Genomic DNA, 27571 nt, shown 5'->3' on the forward strand with positions numbered 1-27571 from the left:
GTCGAATCTGGGGCTCGGAAAACCCAAGAGTTATTGTTGAAAATCCTCTCCATCCTCAACGCGTGACTGTTTGGTGAGGTTTATGGTCTGGCGGTGTCATTGGACCTTACTTTTTCGAAAATGAGGCTGGAGCAACAGTTACGGTGAATGGATTGCGCTATCGAGAGATGATTAATGATTTTTTATGGCCGGAATTGGATGGTATTGATTTGGATAACGTTTACTTTAAACAAGACGGCGCTCCGTGCCACACAATCAACGAAACCATCGATCTTTCACGGGAAAAATTTCCGGACCGTGTTATCTGAAGAGGAGATCACAATTGGCCACCGAGATCTTGTGATTTAACACCTTGTGACTTTTTCCTTTGGGGCCAAGTGAAAGATAAGGTCTACGCCAACAGTCCAGCATCGATTCAAGACTTCAAAGATGGAATTCGTGAGGCTATCGAGGACATAGGGCAGCCGTTTTGCAATTTGGTTACAGAAAATTTCATGAAAAGTATATGGTCCTGTAAGCGCAGTCGTGGCGGCCATTTGGCTGATGTTGTGTTCCATTATTAACGGCATACCTTCCTCTTTATAATGAAATAAACATCCGACCATTTATCTCAAAAAATGGCATTTTTCTTTGAATACCAAAATAACACCTCTTATTGGAAAACCCGCTATATATGCGTGAACATAATATACGGTTAATTAAACATTGATGATTAGGATTTATGATGAAACTTTCTAGGCATTTAAAAAGACCTTGTCACGTTAACATAAAACATAACTGATGAATTGTATGTTAAACAAACAAAAAATAGAATTTCCACTATGAATACAATGTAGTATTTATATCGAAAATTTCGATCTCAAGATCAATGCATATGTGCTACGCACTGAGCCGTACAGATAAACTTGAGATTTCAAAAGGGAATGAATAATTTAATGAATGAATATGATGAAATAGTCTACCTCATTTTATCCTATTATTTGTAAATAATAAAGTGAAAATTTGAATAAAAAACGGGAAAAGTAGTAACACTATTTTACAAAATTTAACTTTTTGTATGTTGACGTTGATAATGTCCGCTGATGACTTGTTTTTATCAAATATATTCTCAACATTCTTTCACCAGCTCGAGTTACTTTGTTTTTGATTTTTATCATTTAAACGTATATATTCAGTATTTCAAAGAGACGTTGTTTAAACAATCCAAATCATGCAAGATATTGGAAAAGTTATAATAGAGTGAAAAATACCTATTTTGAGTATTTTAGGATGCTCTCGGATAAAAATAAGTGTTTGTTAATCGTGTGTGGATTATTTAATTTTATGGAAAGTTGGTAAAAGAAAAGCTTTTAAATTTGGAACACCGACTATTTGGTTAGAACCACGAAATCATCTCGAAGAATGTTATTTTTGTAGCGTGAACGTAAACAGTTTGAACAATTGGTAGTTTAAGTACTAGTTGTGTTCGGTGCTTACTCATCAGTGCCTAAAAATAATTCCGAAACCTTGTAACAAGACATTGAAGGACCAAGCTCATTTTGAGGGTACATCAAATGAGCCAAAATGCTTTTTCCAAGATGAGTCCTAAATAACCTTCAGAATTGTTAGCATCGAGACTGAAAGAGAAAATTCTGTGTCATCAGATACAGTTTTTATCGTGAAAGACATAGTATTTTTTCGAAGAAAACAGTTTCAAATTTGTGTCGATTTAAAAATGGTGAAGATTCTTTTCGGCGAAAATAGTGGTTACACTACATTTCCCTGTTTTACATATCTTTGGGACAATAGAATAAACAAGAGTACATTGGGTAAGAAGAAATTGGCCCTCAAGAGAAAATATGTAGCCCGGAAAAGAAATATCGGTAAATTCTATGACTGAGTTAGAACTAAAGGCTTGGACAGCTTTCGTCTCTGTGATGCAGAATTTTCTTGGAAATAATAAATCGGAGAATTATTTTGATTTGTATAAAATATTCTACTACAATTAAGAAATATGCAATAAGAGCATCAAACTTTACTTCTTCTATAGTTACCTGTACAGGTTTCCGGAAAATTTACAATTGAATGATTAATTCTTCTAATGATATTTTGAAAAATAGCAAGTTTCTTCGTAACATATGTACTGTAAACTAGTGTAATTCTTGGTACTTCAAAGTAACTTTACTGCCAATAATTTAGCAGTTATTTGAACAATTTGGGCTTTTCATGATGCCTTAATAACAAAATATAGATTTGCAAAAGAACAACTGAACAGAGTATTGTACATATTCATGTTTTGTTATCGTCATCAGAGTTGTTCTAATATTGTTTTGCAAGTTTTTGTGTGTAATACCATTTAAAATTCAAATCACACAATTTATGTAATGTTTGCGACAAGGAAATCTATATTTGGACTGCGACAGTTAATTGTAATCGACCACATTTAGCCAAAAATGTACATACCGTTAAAAAAATATATGTCGCACCCACTAAACGTTAGCGATTAAATTTAAATAGTAAAATTATAATAATGATTGATTATATTACGGTCTCGTTGAAGTAAAAAAGTCTCTCCCTATAAACACCCCTTGCAACTACAACTTTAAAGTGACTGAAGTAAGTGGGAAGCACTGAACGAGGGTTTGTGTTGTAATAGATAAAAAAACCGATTTCTTTAAATATCGTGGTCCAGGAGCGCCGAAGCGCTCTACTACATATTTATTATTTACAAGAAGAGACCGTAATATAATTATGGTATTCAGGTATTCGAATATATTGGAGGTATATCAAATAAGAGCCTGTTTCTATAACAGAAATTCAAATCGTCCACTCTTATGCTAACAGATTTTAAAAACAAGTTCAATACTGAACACACTACTAGCAAGTTATCGTCTTCAGAGACTGAAAGTAAAACTGAAAAGTTCAATGACAAGATAATGGTAAACGAAATAATTTCTAACTCTTTTTATGCTAGGTTAACCTATTTTTTACACCTTAACAAAAAGGATGTGTCCTATCGCCAACCCTGTTTAACATTGTAAAATATTGGATAATGAGGAAAACAGAGGATAAATAAAAGGTCAGAAATCAACTGCAATCTATATGAAAAACTGGAAGAAAAACTTCGTGGATGACATATGCCTATTAACAACCAATAAAAATCATATTCAAGAGAAAACTAGAAGCTACATAGTAACTCGACATCAGTTGGACTAAACATGAATAGTAAAAAAAAAACAAAGTTATCACCACATAGAAAAACCGACACAGAAAGCGCCATCTATTTAAAAGGAAGATAAATAGAGCAAGTCCAGCCATTTTGTAGGTAGGTATTCGGGACTAGGTACTAAGACTGTTTCAGACCAACATAAAAGGCCAAAGTATAGAAATATAATAGGAAACTCAACAACAGAGGTCTACGAGTTATATGCCAAACAGGATAAGTAATGAAGGCCTTTAGAACATAACTAAAGAAGAGAAAATAGATGTAACGATTATGAAGCCAAAATGGAGATGGATAGGTCATACAGTACGGACATTGCATCACACATAACCAGATGAACTCAACATGGAAAAAGGCTACATAAATAGCCAAAAACAGAAGGAAATGGAGAGCCGTTGTCAACAAAATTGGATGGAACCCACAAAACGATACATGAGGATAGCGGTTCAATATTTTTTTACAGCTGCTAAAACACCGACAGATACTCTATAAATATTGAGCCAGTTTCTGTACTGAGAAGGAACAGTAACAAGAAAAGTGTACTTTCGGATGTAAAAAAATGTTTTTCAATTTTATACACATCTGGAAAACTTTTTAGTAAAATTAATGCGAATCAAAATCATCTTCAACCAAAAATTTGGTGATTTCACTTCAACAAATTTTACTTAGTCTTATTCCTCACCGTTCTCTACTGCTGGAGAAATATGTTTAATACCCTTTATACATTATGAATGAAAACGAAATACTTTGATTTTGGAACACACAAACGTAGGCCAGGGCTACATATGGAGAGTACGATGATATAATTTAATGAATTTTTGGCCGGAAAGTCGGTATCAACAGTATTGTGAGATGGAGTGTTAACGCGTGTTAAAGATTCGATTTGTGGTGGATAAATTTCCATATCTATCTTCTTGTATCTAATTTATATTTTGATAAAGCCGAAAATACTCTTTAGAACAACAGTGAGATTAGGTAAATAAGTAATTGTATCAAATATTCTTCTTTTTATGAAATTGTTTTCATTTTTCGAATAGTGTAATTTTTTGTATAATACTTTTTTATCTTTTCCCTTATATTATTTTTCTTGGGCTATTTTTTTTCGATTCGACTGTTTTTATGTTTAATAAAATTCTGTTTTCTCAAATAATCTCCTTTTCATGAAATTTTCTTCTTCTTTCTTCATGTATCCTGTTTTTTGTCAACTATTTTTTTTCAAATGTGCATGAAAATTTCTAACTTCAACAAACTTTTTTTCTTTTTTTTCCATTTGCTTCTTTTTAGAATTATTCTTTTTCTTTTCACTTACATACATACAGAAAACAGTCGTCAAATTATGCGTGAGGTTGCGTCAACTTAGTAACAAAAAAGCCGTGAGCTGCAGAGCTCCATCACGAAAGTCGAATTTTTCGTCGAATGAAGAATTTAACTAATACACAAACAAATCTTTCCATAAAATGAATTTCTTGGAAATGATCAATCAATTCTCAATCTTATTTCTTTATATGGAAAATTTGCTATTCCTCAATAACTTTTCATTTCACAAGTTAACTCTCTCTCTCTCTCTCTCTCGAATGAAAATTCATAATTTCAATAGACCCGGTGGTCTCGAACCCTCTTGTTCAATTCCAATTGACAACAAAGAAAAAATTGTCATAATGACAAGAAATTTCGAAAATGGGAAGTAAAAAAATCACCCTAGCAACGATCATACTCGTATTCAACAAAATGATCAAAATGATTTCGGGCGTTTTGTGCTAGATGAACTGAAGAAGAAAACTTTGAACTTGAGAAAGACAATTCTTCAACATCACCCCTACTTGCATGCGAATTTCGAACACTCTAGTTAAACTTTTTCTGGTCAAAAAATAAGAAAATATAACAAAAATGACCATAAAATGGAGAGGGGTGGAGATGGAAAGTTTCGACCTTAGACAGGAAATCATCTCGCAACTAATTGAACCTACATGTGAAATTTCATTTTTCTGTCGCTTTTCGTTTGACCTGCAGAGGTGAGCAAAGGTCAAAAACCACTTTTTTTGCACTGCGACTCCTCGAAATGTTCATTTGGTTTCAACCAAACTATAATAACATCAGTCCGCCGCCAAAAAAGCCATGTATGCTAATTTTGAACCAAATCGGACCCATAGTAATTGCTCGAGAGACGAAAATAAGAATTGTAGCTTAAACAGATACATATATATATATATATATATATATATATATATATATATATATATATATATACAGGGTTTGTCCGGAAAGTAATAGGACTGAGTCGATTTAAAAAAATTTATTGAGCCAATCATTACAATTCTTTAAAAACTTTCAAAATAGGCTCCTTCTGCGTCGATGCAGCGCTGCCAGCGCGATTTTCAAGCATTGAAGGCGTCACGGAAGGCATTCTCCGGAATAGCCGCGGTGCATGCTGCTTGGATCCCCTCTGTGGTCTCGAAATGCTTGTCTTTCATCGGCCTTTTCAGGCGAGGAAACAAAAAAAGTCCGGGGGGCCACATCTGGGCTGTAGGGCGGCTGCGGAAGCGTTGAAATGCCGGCCTTAGTCAGGTAGCTATTCACAAGAAAGGCGGTGTGAGCCGGGGCGTTGTCGTGGTGCAACTTCCAGTCTGCTGCGATGTCTTGTCGGACCCGATTGACCCTTCGTTTGAGTCTCTTGGGCACTTCGACACAGTCGACGGTCTGTGTTCAAAACTTTGCGCACACGAGTCACATTGTCGGTGTTTGTCGAAGTCGAAGGTCTTCCAGCACGGTCTTCATCGGCGACCTCTTCCCGGCCCTCCAAAAAAGCCTGGTGCCACCGAAACACACCACTTCTTGCTAAAGCAACATCTGAGTAAGCCTGCTTGATCATATCAAACGTCTCTGTCGCAGTTTCACACAGAATTTAATCGCGTACCTCTGCTCTAACGGACGCTGCATTTTCGGCTTGCACAACTCACAGAAACATGTCGCGCGAAAATGCCTGTCTTGACTCTCCAGGTGCTCGGAGACAACTGACCAGTCGCTCGTTTGTTAGCTAGAAACGCCCTCAACCGAATCCAGTCGGTGCGCGCACGCTCTGAAGTACAATCGCGGCGGAAGAAAATCAGTCCTATTACTTTCCGGACAAACCCTGTATATATAAACTACAGACATTCGAAAAACCATCATAATCGTGTTCAGGAGGTCTCAAAACATGGGAAAAATGATTTTTCTTCTAGTCATGCCTACCGTAATAGTCTAATTTTTCCTTGAAAAATTCGACTAAAAAGAATACTAGGAATCCATTCAAGCAGGTTTTTCAAATTCTGTGTATTTTATTGACCTCATACCTTTTCAAGAGCAAATTTATGATGTATGGATCTGAAAATTATTATTCGGCGAAAATATAATAAAATATACGAAATCAAAACTACAACCAGAAATTACATCCTTTATTTTTTCTATCAACTCAAATATTTAACAGTTTTTTTCCAAATTTTTTATGAACGTACTGATCATAACGATTGTTTTTCTGTACAATTTCTATTGTACGTATCTTGATAGAATACAAGGTCGTTAGAATGGGATACTTTTATCAAGACAACAAGAAGTAAGGTTATTTGATGGTAATATGTTCACTAAATAGCCTTTAGAAATAATATTTTGTTAAAAGAATTTATATTTGTACCGGGTTGATCACTATAATTTGATTCGCTCTTAATGTTAAATCTAATAAAGATACAAAAAAATATTTCCTACAACTATTGTTTGCTTCTGAATGGAAATTTTTATAGGAAAGACAATTAAATGCTACTTCATTTTTCAAATAGCATGTATTTTCTAATTTCGGCTAGTTAGCTTTTTCTGATTCGATGCATAGTCGATCTGTATTTAGAACTACGATATTTCAAATTTTAGACCAACTCATTACTTCGTTGGTAATTATATGACACAATTTTGATATCCAATAAATTTATTCATCAAATAAGGAATAAATAAATAACCATAAAAGCAACATAAAAAGAGAACATACATTTTTCAGTTGAAATCCATGTTATACGAGGATGGTCCCAGAAGTACCGGTAGTTGCTTGAAAAATACCATTGTACCATACCATTAGAAAGTACACAATCAGTACAGCTTATTTTTCAAGTTTGAAGACACCACGTTGTTAAGTATTTGTTTAGCAGTGAATTTGTAAACATGGAAAAATTTGGTAATCGTTATGTAATTCAACACTTTAATTTGAAAGGCCTTAGCCCAACCAGTATAAAAGGTGAAGTAGATTCTACTCTGGGTGAGACTTCTCCTTCGTTATGAACAGTGAGATATTTGGTAGCAGAGTTCAAACGAGGCCGTAGACCCGAGAGAGACCAGCATCGCGGTGGTCGACCAAATGATGTGAAGTTTCCAGAAATGCTACTGGATGATCATTGACTGAAAGTGCACAAGCTAGCAGACGTAGTAGGTATTTCAAAAAGTGCGGTACATCGCATATTAACTGGAAATTGGGACATGAGAAAGCTGTGCGTAAGATAGGTGTCGGTTTGCTCACAATGGAACAAAAACAGCGTCGTGAAGATGTTACTATCGAGTTTTTGGCAATGTTTCGCAGAAATAAAGTCGAATTCACACCCGAAACAAAAGAACAATCAAAACAATAGATTGAAAAGGGAGAACCGGCTCCAAAGAAGGCGAAGACTGTTACACCTGCAGGCAAGGTCATGGCGTCGGTTTTTTGGGATGCGCGTGAGGGAATTTTCATTGACTATCTTGAAAAAGGAAAAACTGTCAGCTTCGAGTATTATATGAATTTATTGCAACGTTTGAGCGAAGAAATCAAGCACAAACAACCTGATTTGACTGAGAAGGAAGTGTTGTCTGTTGTTTCATCAAGACTATGCACTAGCTCACACATCCGTTATTGCATTGGCCAAAATTAATTAATTAAAGTGAATTGCTACCTCAGGCATCCTCTTCGCCAGATTTAACCCCCAAGGAATATCTTATGTTCCCAGATTTGAAAAAATGATTCGGTGGTCGAAGATTTTCTAAAAATGAAGAGGTAATGTCGTTGGTTAATGACTATTTTCTGGAGCTTGACGATTCTTATTGTAAAAAGGGTATCTTCTTAAACATCGCTGGGAAAAGTGTAAGGAGCTAAAAGGATATTACGTTGAAAAATAAATGTATTTTTTCCAAATTTTTTGTTTTTGTTGTTATTTTTATTATTAATTATTGTTAAGTGGCATCTATTGCTACATATTTTTTCAGAATACATCCACATATTTTTTTGTTGTTTATTGTCACTTTGAAACTCTGTAATTCTAAAAATAAAAGAGATATATGCAAATATCCAAGATGAAATATATAATCAAATGAGATTGTGTACAATATGTTATCCACCCTGTAATTGAGTTCATTTTGTTCAAAATTTGTATAAAACATTTTTGTGTATTACTATTTGCGTCAATTGAAATTGTGAAACCACATACAACAAAATTAAAAAGTAAACTATTGAAAATTTGTCATAAAACAACAATTTAATTTCATTGTAAACCTAATAATTTAAAAGGTGTGGTAATCTGCTCAAAAATGCTGTATGTCAGCAGGTAGCTTGATAATTATAGTGACACCATTAAATTCAATTTAAATAGATATTAAAACTTGAGTAATAGAAAGTTTTTTGCGTAATAGTTATGTTGGTATTTGTATAAATATATCATAGTTCATAAATGCAACTGCTATCAGTCCTTGTCCAAATTTGTCAAGCAACCAAATAATATACGGAAATAGATTTTTGGATAAAACACATGTATTACAATCAAACATTTCAATTATATTATATGGAACTTAGAGAAAGAGAATTTTCATCCTATTGGTTGCGGTACTACCAGATACGACGCTGATCTCCATCCATAACAAAAAATCCTAGGAGAAGCCATTGGAGTATGCCTCCCTCCTACCTTTCTCTGGCCATAATTACTATAATTACTGTTCCATGACTGCCATAGAATATTCTTGATTGAAATTAGTTGTTTATAGATATAAACGTGAAATATTTAACACTACTCATTGTTTTTATAGAAATTTTGATATTTAATTACATATATTAGAAATTATCACAATAGATATATGTAACGAACAATTCTAAGAAAGCTTAAAACTTATCGGATCTTCTAACAGGAAATACTTCCGGTAAGGAAGATATTCGTGGTTTCCGAATAGAAATTGATGAATTAATATGCAGAAATGATAAATAAACAATGTACATTGTTTATAAGTACCACATGTAACTTACTGAAAACAGTCAGACACATAAAATATGTCTGGCTGTATAATAAAGTGAAATTTACTGATAAATTACTCTTGAGTTTATAAGTGGGTATATCTGCTAAGCATCAAAAATATTTAGAAATGTAATGTAATGAATGTCTTGTAACTTTCAATTTATTTTCCCGATTAACTTATTTTTGCAAGGAACAAAGGTAATTACGAGCAGAATGACTCAAACAATCCTGTTTGGGCATCCAAAATTATTCAAAAACGTGAAGTAATGAGTGTTTTATAATCTTCAATTTATTCTCCCGATTAACTGATTTTTGCAAGGAACAAAGGTTATTACGAGCAGAATGACTCAAACAATCCTGTTTGGGCATCAAAAATATTCAGAAACGTGAATTAATGAGTGTTTTATAATCTTCAATTTATTCTCCCGATTAACTGATTTTTGCAAGGAACAAAGGTAATTACGAGCAGAATGACTCAAACAATCCTGTTTGGGCATCAAAAATATTCAGAAACGTGAATTAATGAGTGTTTTATAATCTTCAATTTATTCTCCCGATTAACTGATTTTTGCAAGGAACAAAGGTAATTACGAGCAGAATGACTCAAACAATCCTGTTTGGGCATCAAAAATATTCAGAAACGTGAATTAATGAGTGTTTTATAATCTTCAATTTATTCTCCCGATTAACTGATTTTTGCAAAGAAAAAAGGTAATTACGAGAAGAATGACTCAAACAATCCTGTTTGGGCATCAAAAATATTCAGAAACGTGAAGTAATGAGTGTTTTATAATCTTCAATTTATTCTCCCGATTAACTGATTTTTGCAAGGAACAAAGGTAATTACGAGCAGAATGACTCAAACAATCCTGTTTGGGCATCAAAAATATTCAGAAACGTGAATTAATGAGTGTTTTATAATCTTCAATTTATTCTCCCGATTAACTGATTTTTGCAAGGAACAAAGGTAATTACGAGCAGAATGACTCAAACAATCCTGTTTGGGCATCAAAAATATTCAGAAACGTGAATTAATGAGTGTTTTATAATCTTCAATTTATTCTCCCGATTAACTGATTTTTGCAAAGAACAAAGGTAATTACGAGAAGAATGACTCAAACAATCCTGTTTGGGCATCAAAAATATTCAGAAACGTGAATTAATGAGTGTTTTATAATCTTCAATTTATTCTCCCGATTAACTGATTTTTGCAAGGAACAAAGGTAATTACGAGCAGAATGACTCAAACAATCCTGTTTGGGCATCAAAAATATTCAGAAACGTGAATTAATGAGTGTTTTATAATCTTCAATTTATTCTCCCGATTAACTGATTTTTGCAAGGAACAAAGGTAATTACGAGCAGAATGACTCAAACAATCCTGTTTGGGCATCAAAAATATTCAGAAACGTGAATTAATGAGTGTTTTATAATCTTCAATTTATTCTCCCGATTAACTGATTTTTGCAAAGAACAAAGGTAATTACGAGAAGAATGACTCAAACAATCCTGTTTGGGCATCAAAAATATTCAGAAACGTGAAGTAATGAGTGTTTTATAATCTTCAATTTATTCTCCCGATTAACTGATTTTTGCAAGGAACAAAGGTTATTACGAGTAGAATGACTCAAACAATCCTGTTTGGGCATCAAAAATATTCAGAAACGTGAAGTAATGAGTGTTTTATAATCTTCAATTTATTCTCCCGATTAACTGATTTTTGCAAAGAACAAAGGTAATTACGAGAAGAATGACTCAAACAATCCTGTTTGGGCATCAAAAATATTCAGAAACGTGAAGTAATGAGTGTTTTATAATCTTCAATTTATTCTCCCGATTTACAGATGTTCGTTTTAATAAAACGAAAGATGCAAATCTGGATTTTACCGATTTTTTTTTGTTAAATTTGAATTTGATAAAGTTTCAATTATCCCTTCTTTAGAGTTGTTGTTAGTTGTTGAATTTTGTGCCAACAATGCTTTTAATTCATCTTTATTATGGGTTTTCCTCAGGTTTTATCGTTATTTGTGTACTCTTTTGTTTTGCTCTCCATAATTTACCCACATAAATCTACATATTTTATTTAGTAACACGATTCGCCGGAACTATAGGTAGTCACCACTCTAGCACCCGTATTTTTGTTATTAGAATAATGTTAAACTTTCTTGAACGATCTTGGAATAATTTTGAACAAATCTAGATTTGAAATCGAATAAATTACCATAGTTTCACCTGTTATACTATGATGTCACCAATGCAAGCGATTGGTATTAAGTATTTGCAATAAGTCTTGAATAGTACCTATGTATAATGTAAATTAGATAAATGGTTGAGGTCTTAGTAAATACTAAGCAGAACATAATAATTATGGCCAAACCTGTATTCGAGACAAATGAAAGTAAAAGTTGTTCTGTTACTCCATTGCCACCTTGACAAGCCTCGAGCATAATGCAAAAAACTTTAAGGTAGTTTTCTTGTAACTGGCACATGATATGGTGCAAATATACGGATCGTATCATATTCAAATTTATATTATTTGACAATAATATGCGTCAAAAATATCGTAAGCTTTTACTTTATATTGTATGACATAGCAATAACGATGTGAAACAGTTCATACCATTGTACGAAGCAATAGGGGAAACAATGTCGAAAATGGAATCTTGTGGTTCCCAAAAGTTTCCTCAAACAAATATATACTCTGAAATTATATTTCCAATGTCTTATTACTAAGTTTTTGAACGCACTTCATGGTTAGATATATCGCTACAATGATTTTTTTCTTTCAGAATAATGAAGAGACCGTTAGGCATTTGGATACTTTTATCAGCAGGTATGTATTTTCTGAATTATATCAACATTGTTTTAAAATACTGCAAATAAAATTTGGTTGTATTTATCGAAAATTTTGGTAATGAACCACTCTTCATTGTATCTACATTTATTTTTATTTATCAAGTAGTTCATTGATAATTTAGAGCAGGGGTCTCCAAACTTTCCAGCCTTAGGGCCATACTGATTACTCCAGTAAGTTCCGAGGGCCAAAACCATATTATCATAGTCCACTGATGAAAAAATAAAATCCGAAAAAGTACGCAACGTTTAAAAAAGCCAGCAAATCGGACCAAAGTCCGCAAAACGGCAACACTGCATATTATTAATTTTCCTGTCATTATCTGTAATTTCTAGAGTAGTCGTAGAGTACGAACCATGAGGAGTAACGTGACACAAGATGTAGTACCTTCTATCGCTAACAGATGGCGCTAATAGCACGTACTGAATAATCTCGTTGGTTCGAGAAAGTTCTGGTGTCTTCCACTCACTTCTAGATGGCAGTAATTGAAATATATATAAGAAGGCTAGTGGCGCAACCACCAGTCAGTTCCTATGAAACTGTTGTTGATTTGACGAAACATGTGAACGAACTGAATTTGAGATTGCAAGGAGAAAACCAGCATCTTCCTGATTTATACACTAATACAAATCATTCCGGAAGAAATTGATACTTTTTCAATGACAACTACGAAGTTTTTCACATTTTAAAATATGTGAAATATTCAGCCACGCCACTGAGACTGAGTTTCTTATCGATTTTGCAATCGAAACTTTGAGTGCTTTGAAAATAAATTTTGATACTCGTTTCTCGGAGTTTGATGCCATTGCGAATCAAATTAAGATTTTTCAGAATCCTTTTGATACTGACATTGAAACCCTAGCCCCGGAACTTCAAATGGAAATGATTGATCTACAGTGCAGTGATATCATTAAGAACAAATATCAAAACTCATCTTTGTTGGAATTTTATAAGAGTCTTCCACTGACACAATTTGATAATTTGCATAAATTTGCTCGTGGGCTGTTTTCTGTTTTTGGTACCTTCTCCAAAATGAAGTACACAAAAAACGTTTACAGGTCTAAATTAACCGATGAGCATCTTAAATCTCTTTTAATAATTGGTACAAGTAAAATAAGTCACAGCTACAAACTGTTCTCAGTGGAAAATCTCAATTACTTAAATCTCATTAGTATTTCATACGTCATTATGCTTGTTATAAGTTATGTTTTTATTTAAAATGTATAAAATGTTAGTTGGATTCATTTCAGTAATTTGTTAGTTATTATATACTGAAGTTAAATTTTCTGCATATTATACATTATGTGTTTCTTTATCCAACTTATCACATAAACAATAACAATAAGCCTACAACAATGTTATGAGTAGTTAGCCCATGACAATATCAACGTAGATGTCATATTAATAATTATTCAACATAAAATTAGAATACTTCAGTATACTAGCTCCCTGCGGGCCGGACAAAATCTGTCCGCGGGCCGGATGTGGCCCGAACGGGCCTTAGTTTGGAGCCCCCTGTGTTAGAGCATCGATTATCTGAAAAAAATCCAAATTTCTATCGCGTGCCTCCCGAGGATTTGAATTTGTGATTATGGAAGTATTTGTGATGAAGATGACACTGGTTATGAAGTTATGATTTGCTATAATGAGCTCGAGTTCGTTGATGAAAAAATTAAGCTTTTTAGTGGGTAAAAATCGCAATGCTGTGGTTAGAGCAGCAAAATTAATTGCTGTCATTAAATTGGATGAGAAATATAGAAGCAAAAATATTAATTTTCGATATTGAAATAAACATCGATTTTGGACTTAATTAATCAAATCTATATCATTGTATTCTTTTCGTCATATATGTATATACCCAGTTTTCAATTTCTGAGATAACGTCGCCCTATTTTTTACTCTCTATCTTTTGCTTGGAAATATAACTATTTAGGTCAATGAAACCACACAAATTAAATAATACATAGAAGAATTGGATTTTATGTTTTGTCTGGAAATATTGGTTTAGAGCAACTAATGGTATTTGGTGATCATATAACAAAATCTTCAAAATTTGACTGTCAAATTTGACGGCACATAAGTGTTTTAGATGACCATTACAAATTTGAATTTGAACTCTTATTTTTTATTTGAATTTATGGAGTATATAGCCGCCGAAGCAATTCAAAGCCTCTAGTTGAAGAACTCGTCTCAATGCTTTAGACATATGTTCTCTTTGATTGTAAATTAGTATCCCCAACTCTAAGCCATATTTTTAACTGGCTGCCCTTGATTACGATAGAGTAAAAATCAGAAAAAACATTTTGTTTTTTAAGAAGCAGGAACATGTAGGAAGTGTGATGACTGCAAATTTATTAAAACTATCTACGTGTGAAATTGTATCATTTTTTCAAATGATAGATTAATTCAATTTAATCCTTAATCAAATTCATAATTCCTTTTTCATTTCTGTTGGGTTGTTCTCTATTGAAGTGTTCTTAAATGAATAATCAATTGTAATTTAGTCTGTATGCAATTAATCAAAGCGCTCCCTGCATAATATTGTTTCCAAAGAACGGTAGATGTACGTTACGTGGAGGACATCATTTCGAATAAAAGGAGCCGAGTTCTTCAAAATGAAAACCAACAAAGTAAGAATGGAATAATAGTTGACAGTACAAGAGATCGCAACTTTATTAAAATTTCACATTTAAACCGAAAATGTACTTCTTCAAATTGTTATCGCTAGAGGCAGGGCCGGATTAAGCTAGGGGCTTGGGGGGCTATAGCCCCGGGCCACAGGTCGAAGAGGGCCCCATCATTTGGAAATCATTATGTATTTTTTGATGTGTTGATACCACAAATCTAACGTATTGATATTAATTTGTGAATTTTTCCGGATTTTCGAATTCGAATTTTAGCCTTATAAATCTTAATCCGGCCCTGGCTAGAGGTAGTATCTCTTGACTGAAAATCCGAATGTTTTAACAAGGTTTAAACGACAATACTTAATAGTTTAAATAACAAAAATTGATTAATTAAAGCCGCGTTTACACCGGAGTTAATAACACGAGTTTTTAACAAAAAGTTATTAACTTAGCTGAATCGCCAAAAAATTTCTCTTAACAAAAGTTAATAACTCGTGTTTTCAACAGAAAATTCCATGTTATTAACAAGATTTATGTTATCCATCCAGAGTCGGTAAAGATCAAAGGAAATGTGTTATGTTTTAAACAAATGTTAATAACAAAAGTTAATGGCCTCTTTTAGCGCGTTAACTTTCGTTAACAACAGGTTCCTCTCTTCCCCGCAACCCCCTCGCCCGGCATCCTGCTACACAGAGCGCGCCAGTGGCCCCTCAACATCCTCTCGCACCATTGTCTCACCTAGAACTGCTGGCTGTGCATGAGCGTTGATAATGGCGGAGTTTTTAACTTTTGTTGATAACAAAACTAGCAGCCAAAAGAAAATGTTATTAACATATGTTAATGACTTTTGTTATTAACATCAGTTAATAACAAAAATGTTAAAAACTTGTGTTATTAACTCCGGTGTAAACGCGGCTTAAGTAGCAATATAATATCAAAGAAAATATACGATTTAAATTAGCGATAGACTATAACAGAGCGTCGATTATTTTAATTCCCGACATACAATATGCCTAATAATGAAACTCACCTTTTCCATTCAATATTACTAATAGTAAAACTTACTTTTTCCATTAAGGCCGCTTAATATGATCGCGATCAACCAAGCGACTGTCAATAAACTCAAGTGATTGAATAACGTTTCGAAAACTTACGTGGTAAACCTTTTTGTTGATTCGTGATTTTTGTGACAGCTCTGATGCAATAGCTTGCATAATGTCAAACATCAAGTGAGATTCATTAGATGCAATATTTTGACCTCGCAAACAATTCTATGTAATATTACACGTTGTCCTGCTCCATGTCGAGTGGATTTTATAACAGCATTGCTAACATGGAGTATGGAAAAGGGATATGAATAAATAATATGCGTTTTTCGTTTAGTTAGTTTAGAAGTTTTTTCTTCAAAGTATAAATAGGTTCCGTTTAATTATGATGAAGTCGAAATAATAATAGAAGTTTCTGTTAAGTTTCACCGTGTATTTAGACAAAAATTAGTAACCGATGTATGTTCCAAATAAATCGATTAACATTATAATAGACTTTCCATTTTGTATACGCCTTGATTTGAAAATAAGTCGAGCTTTTACTTAGTTATGTAGAACTATTACGACATACTGAATATTATTTAACATTTGGTTCGTTTAGCAAGTAAACTAGGCGTTCGATTTATATACGTGACAAAAAGTAGACAAAAAATATGTCGGACCGTTATTATTATTATGCTAATATTGCGTTTTATATTACAGTGTGTCCATGAGGTTCATTTTTTACAAAACGAATAATTTCTTAATGGAATCACGAAAAAGGTACATGCTTAGTGTAATTTCCCTACACACTAGTAATTAAAATCTTCAATTTTTGCGATCTAGAATAGATTTCAGAATGAGGGATGGCTCCAACGCTTCCGGGTGTAATGATCTGGAGTTCCGTTGTTTCCGACACTTCGAGAGGTTTCGTCGTCTACGTAGCAGAATCTAGACGTTGTTTCTGTTATGAATTTCGGAATTAATATGATTTCGATGGAACCTGTAAACCAATCATTTAACTGCTATTGCCAGTATCAATCCTGATTTTCAAAGAACTAGATTGCTTCAATCAAGAAAAAAATCTAATGTTTCAATTTAATTCGTGATTTACGTTTGTCAAAACAGCAGGGAGAACTATGGGGTCTAGATTTTTACAACCAAACACAAAAGTAACTTTTTTTCGGCATTGAGATATCGATCTAGATTTTGTAACAATATTTGTGGCGTTATGAATGTTTTGGGGATACAAAATAAAATTGAAGAATGTTTCCAGAACAACTTGAAAGACTGTTGTATCACATAAAGGTATTAAAAGAAGAAGTTGTTGTTTTCTTTAAGGATTACAGCTTGGGTATCCAAATTTGTTTTATTTTTGTTTTATTCGTGAATGTGGCAGTAGACAAAAATCATTATTTTAAGAAAAAATTTCCCAAAAAATAAACTCTTACTTCAGGACTGGAAAATGTCAGATATGCCCCTTTGTTAAAATCTGTTTGATGAAAAAATTTATGGAATCAGTGTCAGTCAAAATGGAATAATAGATGGCATACTTCAAATAATACACGACAAATCATTAGTAGCTAGCTCGTTAATCATTCATAAAAATCACCGAAAACTTTTTCGGAAATCATCGATCAAATAGATACGTAAATATAATAGAATTGTTAGATAATTATAAGGCATTATGTTGTGATATGTCTATAAAAATACAGGTAAAATACGGTAAAAGATTCCATAAAGAAAGATTCGTGTCTAAAATATTTGACTACTAATTGACTTCTTTCTTAACAAAATCATCTTTAATGTTGTTACACGAAAAAAATTATTTTTTGTTAACCAGTGTATTTTGTAATTCTAATTAGATCGTTTATTAAAGTGAAGACTACTGCTATTATGTTTATTAAGACTTAAATCATGCAATAATTGTTGGTTTACAAAATTAATTCAACTGCTACGCAATTAAGCATGGTAATTAGTAAAAGTGTGAAAATAACGGATTAGTCATTAATAATTCAGATGGATAATCTGAAAGTACAAATAATGAAATAGTACGTGACACACTTTGGTGTGTTGAATACAAGAAATTTAGTATCATATATACACTTGAGATCTATGATCTATCACTTTGTTAAAGATCTCTTATATTTACCATAATACCTATTCATATTTTTTGATTTTTTAGGTGTTTTATGGTTAAGCACTCAAGATGTGCATGGTATACGGGCGACATCGTTGATCCTTGCAAAAACATCCACTGCTACCACTACAAGTACAGCAGCAACAACTTTACCGGAAGAGGTTAGTTTGCATTTATTTTGAATACAGTGACACCCCAAATCTAACAGTAAAGAAATAACAGATTTGACATATTTCGGTAGAGCTGACTTCTTCACGGTTTTGTTACTAGATCATTTATATGTTTAAATAAATAATACATTTTAGGAAAGTTACGGTTATAATTGTAATCAGAAAAAAAAAATGTTTGAATTTCAAATCTAGATATGGAAAAAATTGTTTAAACAGAAATGAAAGTTCTCAGATGTATCAAAAGGATTGAGATGGTTTAGAAAAATCAAATCGTATGGTGAAAAAGTAATTAGCAGATAACAGATAGCGAAACGGTGTCGATATTTTCAAATAGACAGACAGAAACCGTAATAAACCGCAATTTGGCAAAAGCAGTCGACAAAATCAGAAACCAAACACTGATACTTAGATATATTCCAAGATCTGCGCCGCTAGCTTATCAGATAAGCGGAAAGTAACAACTTTGTCCAGGTTATGCAAAGGGGGAAGATAATTTGGTTGAAAGTCTTTCATGCAAATACACTTTTAAATGGTTTCAAGTACTTATATATCTATTATGATTTGACATGCATACACATTATTTTAGTTCATATGTGATGAATCTTAATTTTTTTTCTTAATTCTATAATAAATCATTCCATGGGAGCTCCAATAGGTTTTCGTGCACTTCGTAACTCCATTTTCAATACAATTTCTTCTTATTGTTCCACTGTATTTTCACAACTGGATAGTGATTTTTGCTTAAGTGGCAGTCTGCAATTACCTTCATCAATAAACAATAAGCACAACTATTATTTCTGAAAAATGTTGATTCGATAATTTCTTACAACACATAAATATACGGAACCAATTTATCAAATCACGACGTGTTGTTAGTATTTATTATGGAGAAAATATTTTTACGAGTTATGACCTTCGTAAGTTTTATGTTGAAGTATACAAATTTGAAATTGCTGAAGAATGCCAAGGAGAGATCACCTACTGATCACAGCGGCATACATTAAAATAACGCTGGGTTTTCCAGATACGTATATCTTAAAATTAACCTCGAATTAATTTTGTTTTTGTTTATACGAGGGTGACGCCGTTTTATAAAAGGATTTTGGGAATCGTCGGCCGCGTAACTGTTTGTTAGGCTAAAGAATAACCAGAAATCATACATGGCCAAATCAGGCGAATAATGTGGATGCTCAATAATATATTTTATTCACTGTCTACAGTTTAGTGTGTGACAATGCATATTATCGTGATAAAATATTAGCCCGCGAAGATGTACTGACCCTAGAACTGTAGACAAACATTTTGTGGTGTACTAGATTACAGTAACTTCCGGCTTAATTGCTTTCACTAATCCTGTACTACGAAAGAAAGCTGCAAATATAACATTGCTTTTTTACCATTGTTAGTCTTGGTGAATGTTCGAGAATCCACAAACGGCCTCAGAATATTGAAATATAATACATTTCTATGTATCTATCTATGTATACATGAAAGCATGTTATAATGTGGAGCTACACTGTATATGAGCAAATGTAATATAAGATATTTTTAGTGGAAAATTCCAAGGTCGACCAATCAATGGCATTGTCATAACACATTATAGAAAGTTGGTCTAATCACGTAACACACAGTTATACAGATTGACTCACAGTAGTAATATAATATAATGAATATACAAAAAAACTATTAATTATTGGCAACTAACTCAAAAAAGAACATTACTCAGGCTACAATTTTAGGAAAAGATTCCGTATGTGCCTTTTTTCTAAGTTCGTCAGTTTCTGGAAACGATAACTTGGTTAATGGTGTACTTATGAAAAAACTAAATATATTATAAATTGAAAGATTATTTTATTTCTCTTAGAGTTTCGTAAAAAGGAAAGATTCTATGTACATAGTAATAGGTACACTTATTTTTTATTGAACATTATACAAAAAATACATCATGCAGAAATTAAATTATAAAAAATCATAATATTCTTCGTCATCTCCCCTTGACGTTATAATTAACGGGTCGACGATCCGATCGATCAAGCAGTCAAGATCCCACATTTTCTCCTCTTCTTTAATTACATTCTGGATTTTTTTTCGCCAGTTCTTTGGTGTCACCTCCTTAATGGCTTGATGAAAAAGTAGCTTTTGAATGTCGTGTTGTGTCTTGCTAAAAATCCTTTCAATTATCTTCAAATTCAATACTTTTGGTGGTCAACCAGTCAATAATTTCTTGTTTTCTCCAAGATAAAGTTGGAGTCTTCTCTATGCGTCGAGAATGATAACTTGCGTTATCCATAACTACTACTGAATCAGCCGGAAGATATTTTATCTAATCAAAATAGTCTTCAAAAACATCCGAATCCATGTCCTCGTGGTAATCTCCCGTATGGTACGACTGAAAGGTTAGCAAACCCAAATCCCTCTTCGCTTCCAATATGGACGATTATTAGTCTTTTCCCTTTACCTGAAAGCACCTTAATACCCATTGACAGGCCTTCCATGAAAGTTTGGGAAGCACTGGTTACACTTTTGTCTTGCCACATTTTTGGTACTGTATAACCTTCATTAAACCACGTCTCATCAAGATAAAAGATTTTCTTCTGCTCTGTTCTGTACTGCTTTATACTTCTTAAGTATTTTCGTCGCTTTCCAGTAAAAGTGCTTTACGTTTATGCTTTTCCCAGGCAAAATCCATATTTCTCAAAGTGGTCCATAAAAGTTTTCTAGTTATCAACGGAATACTGTCATCCTGGCCAAGCTCCATTAAAATCTCATCTATGGTGAGTATTTCTTTTTTAAAATCCAAAAATAGTGAACTTTTCTCGAATTACACTTTTGGTGTCTGCATCAAGGACTCTCACTGGTCTGCCTGGATTTTTCTTGGGAGGTTCCATTTGACCTGCTATCTTTATACTTTATAATACTGTGAACACTATTTACGGCTTAACAGCAAATACTGATGCGTTAAACTAAACAAATATACTTATAAAGGTCTAAAAATTTTGGGTAAGGCACCATTGCCCTTACGGCGCATGGTTAAGCCGAATCCGAAATAGGGTTGGAATTTAGGCAAGGGTACTAATAGAAGGTTAAACGATTGACCCGAACTGGACGGAATTCCCCATTTTATTGCTCTATACATTTATGAAATAGACTATAGTTTTAGAAGAGCAGCGAAAATTTTCATCCCTTTGGATAATGCGTATATTCTAATGATATTGTCAATAAAATATGATTAATCATCAAATAATTCATCAATAAAACAATATCAACAATCAAAAGTAGCAAAAACATCTTCAAAGATAATCGAATATAAAGAAAATATTCTAGCGTTTCCTGGGTAAAGGTTTGTCGATAAAATAATTTAACACTTTATTACACCAAAATTATTATACTAATAACAACACTATTAACAATTTAGTAAAATATCACGATTTGAAATTTGAAATATCACTTTTTTACCGCACGGATATGTTTCTATCGCTCGCGACGTATTCTCAATATTTAACTCTCTACTGTGAGCTCTATACTAGCTTTATATGTATATACTTTTGCGATGTTCCAGACCATAGTAGAACCTTCTATGTCCAACTACACCTTATTTCTTATTTTGATGCCCCTTAACAATTCTTTTATAGTTTCTATTACATTCCCATCACGATACAATTTTTAGAAATGGTATAAATAAGGAACTTAAGCAAAATTAATATTTATATTTTATTAACTCCAATGTATCTATGGATAAATTAAATTGATACGTGATTCTAAGTAATCGTAGCATACTTTTAAATTTACATTGTTTGTACCATTGATGTTTATTTGGATATGATAATTTTGTATGGATAATGTTCAACCATCAATCTGCGCACTGTATACTAGTAATTTCGTAAACACCTATCGATTTTACCCATATTTTTTTGAGATTTTCTTAATTTATCCATGCTAACACCTTGGCTATGAATTGTCATAACCCGCTTAAATTTTGATTCGGTCTAATTAACACGCTTTCTATCGTTTTAAGTTTATTATCATGCTTTCAATCAATATAAATTATAATTGAAAAAATTCTAAAATGACAGTACTGAACAATTAATCACCACATTAAATCCAATTATATTTCTAGTACCGGGGGTTTCACTGTAAATTGAATACAATAACAATATTATTTACTCAAGTTGAAATCAATTAAATTTTTTCACAATGAAAAAAAAATACAACTGCATTTTTATTATGTTTTCGAAAAATTTTCTGACATTCCAAAATAGTCGACATCAAATAACAATTCCTTGCACAATCAGCTGATACAGAATACAGCAATTACGGAATTTTTCGGAAAGTATAATTTAGGATAGGCAGATTACTTATTTTTATTACTTTAGTTTTGAGCGTTGAGTTATAACCTCTAGTTTTTCTGTTCATAGACCTCAATTTAGTTGGGTAAAATTCAAGGGGTTTTGATAATTATTATGATCACTGATTTACCAACAAACACTTATTTTACAACAAATTTATATGCCAATAAACTGTTTTCATGTCGAAAAAACAATAAGGTACAAAAATCGAGGGCCTCAATAATCTGTCAATTACACTGCTCGTAAAAATGAATCATATATAACTAGCTGAAGAGAATTAATATTTTTAAGATATGTATAAAAATGCAAAATAAACCATCCGTCAACTGATGTTCCATAGTTTCGGAATTAATAAAAAGTTCAAACACCTCTGAATGTTATCCCGTTAGGAAATAATCACCTTACTATTTGATTTACTTGAAGATTTTCCATATTTTATACAGTTGTCGTGGGTTATCATTTTTTACTTATTCACGAAATAAAACTTTTGCCATTTTCGAGAAGTTATTTCAAAAAATTACAAACATTTGGTTTTCTTAGACTAAACCATAAAAATGATTTCAAGTTCAGTCAACTGGTACCATTATCCTTACAATGATTTTTATTTTCAGATAGATTCTACAGAAGCTATTGATGGTGCTACGAATTCGACAAAACCAGCTCTAACTGGAATACCACAGATAGATTATATATATGATCCCAATCTACCGAAAGAACTGAACGGTTATAATCTATCTGATTATCCTTTTTACGAAAGAGTTCCAGAAAATATCACTTTTAAGTGCGATGGTTTACACGATGGATTTTACGCTAGTGTTCCGCATAAATGCCAGGTAAATTTCATTTTAGAATTTCCTACCGTTTATTTAGAGACCAAATTGTCAAATAAATATTTATAATAATGTTATTAACAATTTTTATTCAATGTATATACTTTTTTGAACTGATCAAATTTGAGTTTTTATGTATAGGTACAGTATGGATTACGGGATTCATAACATCCCGTAATCGATTGATACATGACCACCTTTTTTATTTTTTCTTATTTTAAAATGTTTTATAAGAGAATCATTCTGATATTCTTAAATAATTGGATTTGTTTTTCATCCATTCTTTACCACAGAAAGCAAAATCTAATAACAATAATAGTGAATGCGTTTGAATTCGGAAAATCGCGAAATGAAATTTAATTTACCAGAATCCACCTATTATAATATTATAAAATCGAAAGACTCTATAAAGTCTGGGTGCTCTGATGGACATGGAAATATTAAGAGGGCTAGAGTTTCTGAATTTCCTAATATCGAAAACTGCCTTTTGGAATGGATAAAACAAACTCTCGATAAGAATATTCCCATAGATGGACTTCTCATCATCGGGAAATCAAAGCGACCGAGATGTTTTAAAGGTGTCGAGACTCTACCCGTTGATTATGCCAATAATACAAAGGCTTGGATGACCAAGATATTATTTAAAGATTGGTTGAAAAAAGTTGACAAACAAATGAAGATAAACCGAAAAAAAAGTGCTGCCCATACGGACTTACCAACACTTGCAAACGTAAAAGTAATTTTTTTACCTACTAACACCACTAGTAAACTTCAACCATTAGATCAAGGCTTCATTCACACTTTTAAACACTTTTATCGCAGAAAAGTCGTTAAACATATTCTTACGAGTCTGGAAGAAAACAGTAGCCCTGACATTAACGTACTTCTAGCTATGAAATTTGCTAGAAAAGCCTGGTACTTAGTCATTGACGTTACTGTCAAAAACTGCTTCAAGAAAACTGGGTTTTGGAAAAGTACAGAAGAAAATTATGTTGAAGTTGGACTTAGCAACGAGGAATGGACTAAGCTTGTATCTCGCGAATCCAATATGTTAATGCCGAGCTTCGAAGATTTCGTTCAATTTGAAGACGACGTAACTACCGCTGGAGAACAAACCGACGACGATATCGTTAAGAATTGTGTGAACACTTGTATTGCTGGAAATGACAGTGAAGACGAGGCACAGATTCCGGAAACAGAAATAAAGATCATTCCAATGAAGCTAGCTTTAAATGCGTTGGAGACGGTTGAATACGTGGCGGTTGTCGATCAAGCAATATTCGACTAAATTTATGAGTTAGAGAAAAACATTCAAAATACAAGAACAGAAACCCAAACGAAATTGACGGTTTTTTGAGTGCAAATAAGTTCTAAATAAAATAAAATTACATAGTACATGAATTTTTGTTTTGTTTTCGTAAGCATTTAAAAATATATACATATGTACATAATATATGTTGTGCATATCATGCACTTAATTTTATCATATTACATATTCACTACATTTGTACTTGCTGTGACTTGTTATTGCTGCGTACCCCTATAAGAGAGAAACGCTACCCATGTACCAAGTACCTGCATTAGCAAGAAACTCGGGTTAGTGAGAAACCTCTATAAGCGAGAATGAGATTGTGCTCCCTTGAACTCTCGCTTATCCAGGTTTGACTATATAACTAAATTACTAAATACTCTGTTTACTGCTATCACTACACAAACACAAGGACTTTGACGCGTGCTTCGATAACCAAGTTGTCGCCCTCCGACTCCGACCGAAGGTAAAACTCGGTAATAGTGTCTATTGATGTAGTAGTAGAAGAAAAAATAGTATATTATTAGAAATATTATATTATAAGGAACGGAAAATAATTTCACGTAATATTTAACGGGTACAAGTTGCTCAATATTTTGGAAAATAATTATTCGAAACGACTATTACTGAAAATATTACAGGAGTAAAAACGAGTGAGGTGAAACCAGAAAAAAATATTTTTCAGATAATAATAGTACATTATATTATTAGGAATAGGAGGCCCTCCTTATTATGTTCTAGGCTGAGATTTTCGCTGTCGAGGCATTATACCTAGTCCCGACAAAAGCACATTTAAGCAGCTTAATTAACAATAACAATATAATGTGATATTATTGTCTGAAAAACATTTTTTTCTGGTTTAACCTCACTCGTTTTTATTTCTGTAATAAATAATAATTATTTTCCAAAATATTGAGGAATTTGTACCCGTTAAATATTACGTGAAATTATTTTCTGTTTCCTATGAATGTGTTTTGTCTGTAAACGAACGTCCGACGTCAACGACGGCGATAGGAAACTTGATCTGGTCTTATCACGTTGTCACGATAACATCTTTTCAAATGATTTAATGCCAATAGACACTTTTGTGTATGATAGACAAACAGCCGTGAAATGATATCGTTAATTTTGTTATGAATAATCTAATATTCAGGGCGAAAAGAACGTCGTTGAACGTCCAAAGACTGGTTTGAAAAACTGTTATTTTCAAACTGACAGATATTACAATATCTATACAAGAAAATACCGTCGTTTAGTGGATATTGACTAGTTTATTTATGCATGAATTCGGTGTGGGTATATCTGTATTTGACATAAAAATATGGGACATACACGATTTTCGCACTTAAAATATTTTTATATTTGTATATGTTATGAAAGTCATTAAAAAATAGTTTACAATGAATTTAACATTCTTTCAGTATGTAAGTATTTCTCTCCAAAATACAAATTATTGGGAAATTCACAAAAAAAATTTTGAGAATTTTGAAAACTGTCCATATAAATACGGTGAACAATTCACGCTATCTGTATTGTTATTAATTCTACTTACATATATACACACCTGTACATAAGCAAAACATATGTTGATGGAATACTAATCTTAACAATCTGTTGAATTCGCAATGAGATTCTGATAATTGAGAAATATAACCACATACTTGCACGTCTTCTAAACTACAGATAAGTGTAATAATAATGAAATTAGAAATAACGAACCTCAGTAATTGAATAATACAAATTTCAAACTACAAATTTTGGTGCAGGCATAGCAGAAAACTATGAAATTTACTGCACTGCTCATTAAGTCGTTACTCTTCCAAAATTATCTAATTCTATAAAAAATTTTGTTGTACTGACCATATTTCACCTGTTCAGTTCTTAGGCTTTACAGAAACCTTGATCTGAGATGTTTGTATGGATTTGGGGTCTCGTATACACTGCGACCCAAAGGATCTATTTTGTCCATGATCCGAGATCAGTTAGATCACCTATCAGCTGATAGCGAATCTTAATCCAGAACGAGATTTTATAGGTTTCCGGAAATCGCGTTCCGTTCACGGAACGGAAATTTAAAACTCAACCTTCAAAAACCTTTTATTTAATTACTTTAGTTTGGTGTAATAATTTATAATCTTCAGAAACTTGGTATATGAAGTAATAAAAAATATGATGATATAAGTCATAATTTTGAAGGTTCAAAAAAACTCAAACAAATCAATTCGTCAACTGATCGTACTTTCTCACGATATCCTGGGGAAGAAAGGATCCGATTACTTCGTTTAGTTTCTGAACGACATTGAACAGGTTTAAAATATCTATCAATACTGGAAACCAACATCTGGAAATTCTAGTTCACAACAAATGTATAATAAAAATTCTTAGAATTAGCCGCAGGCCCATTTGGGCATGGCAATAAACTATCCCAGGGATGAGTATGGTACGTGGGCCGCTTGCATTAAAATTTATGTATGAAATCTTCACTTTTTTAAAATTTTATATTTTTTTCTTCTGTTTATTATAAATAAAGTTTAATTCCCGTTGAACCGGTTCACGTATTTGTTTCGAGTTCCGGTTTGGCAGAAAAAAAACGTTCCGGTTCACGTTTCGCAAAAACAAGCCGGTTCGGGTTCGGTTCAAACCCTTGTTTATAATAATACATATGAAAATTCGACAAAAATTAGAAAAAAAAATCAGCAATTCTTTTTAATTTTTTTTTTCAATACGTCAGCCAATTCTCGTTATCAGAAATCATCTTTAGTTCCGGAACGCGTTCCTGTCCAAAAAGGAAGTACCGGA

The 27571-nt window shown here is 32.7% G+C and overlaps 1 protein-coding gene across 2 annotated transcripts in view; it reads left to right on the forward strand.

Annotated features, from left to right (window-relative positions):
- LOC130451609 (uncharacterized) overlaps positions 1 to 27571 on the forward strand; it is a 43258-nt gene that overhangs the window by 2891 nt on the left and 12796 nt on the right. For both annotated transcript variants that reach the window (XM_056790742.1, XM_056790744.1), the window contains exons 2-4: positions 12261 to 12304; positions 18163 to 18278; positions 23245 to 23466. In XM_056790742.1, the coding sequence (XP_056646720.1) occupies positions 12265 to 12304; positions 18163 to 18278; positions 23245 to 23466 (378 nt within the window). In that variant the 5' untranslated portion in view covers positions 12261 to 12264. The remainder of the gene's footprint in view (positions 1 to 12260; positions 12305 to 18162; positions 18279 to 23244; positions 23467 to 27571) is intronic.

Source organism: Diorhabda sublineata, chromosome X (assembly GCF_026230105.1).
Source record: "Diorhabda sublineata isolate icDioSubl1.1 chromosome X, icDioSubl1.1, whole genome shotgun sequence".
NCBI classification, from domain to species: domain Eukaryota; kingdom Metazoa; phylum Arthropoda; class Insecta; order Coleoptera; family Chrysomelidae; genus Diorhabda; species Diorhabda sublineata.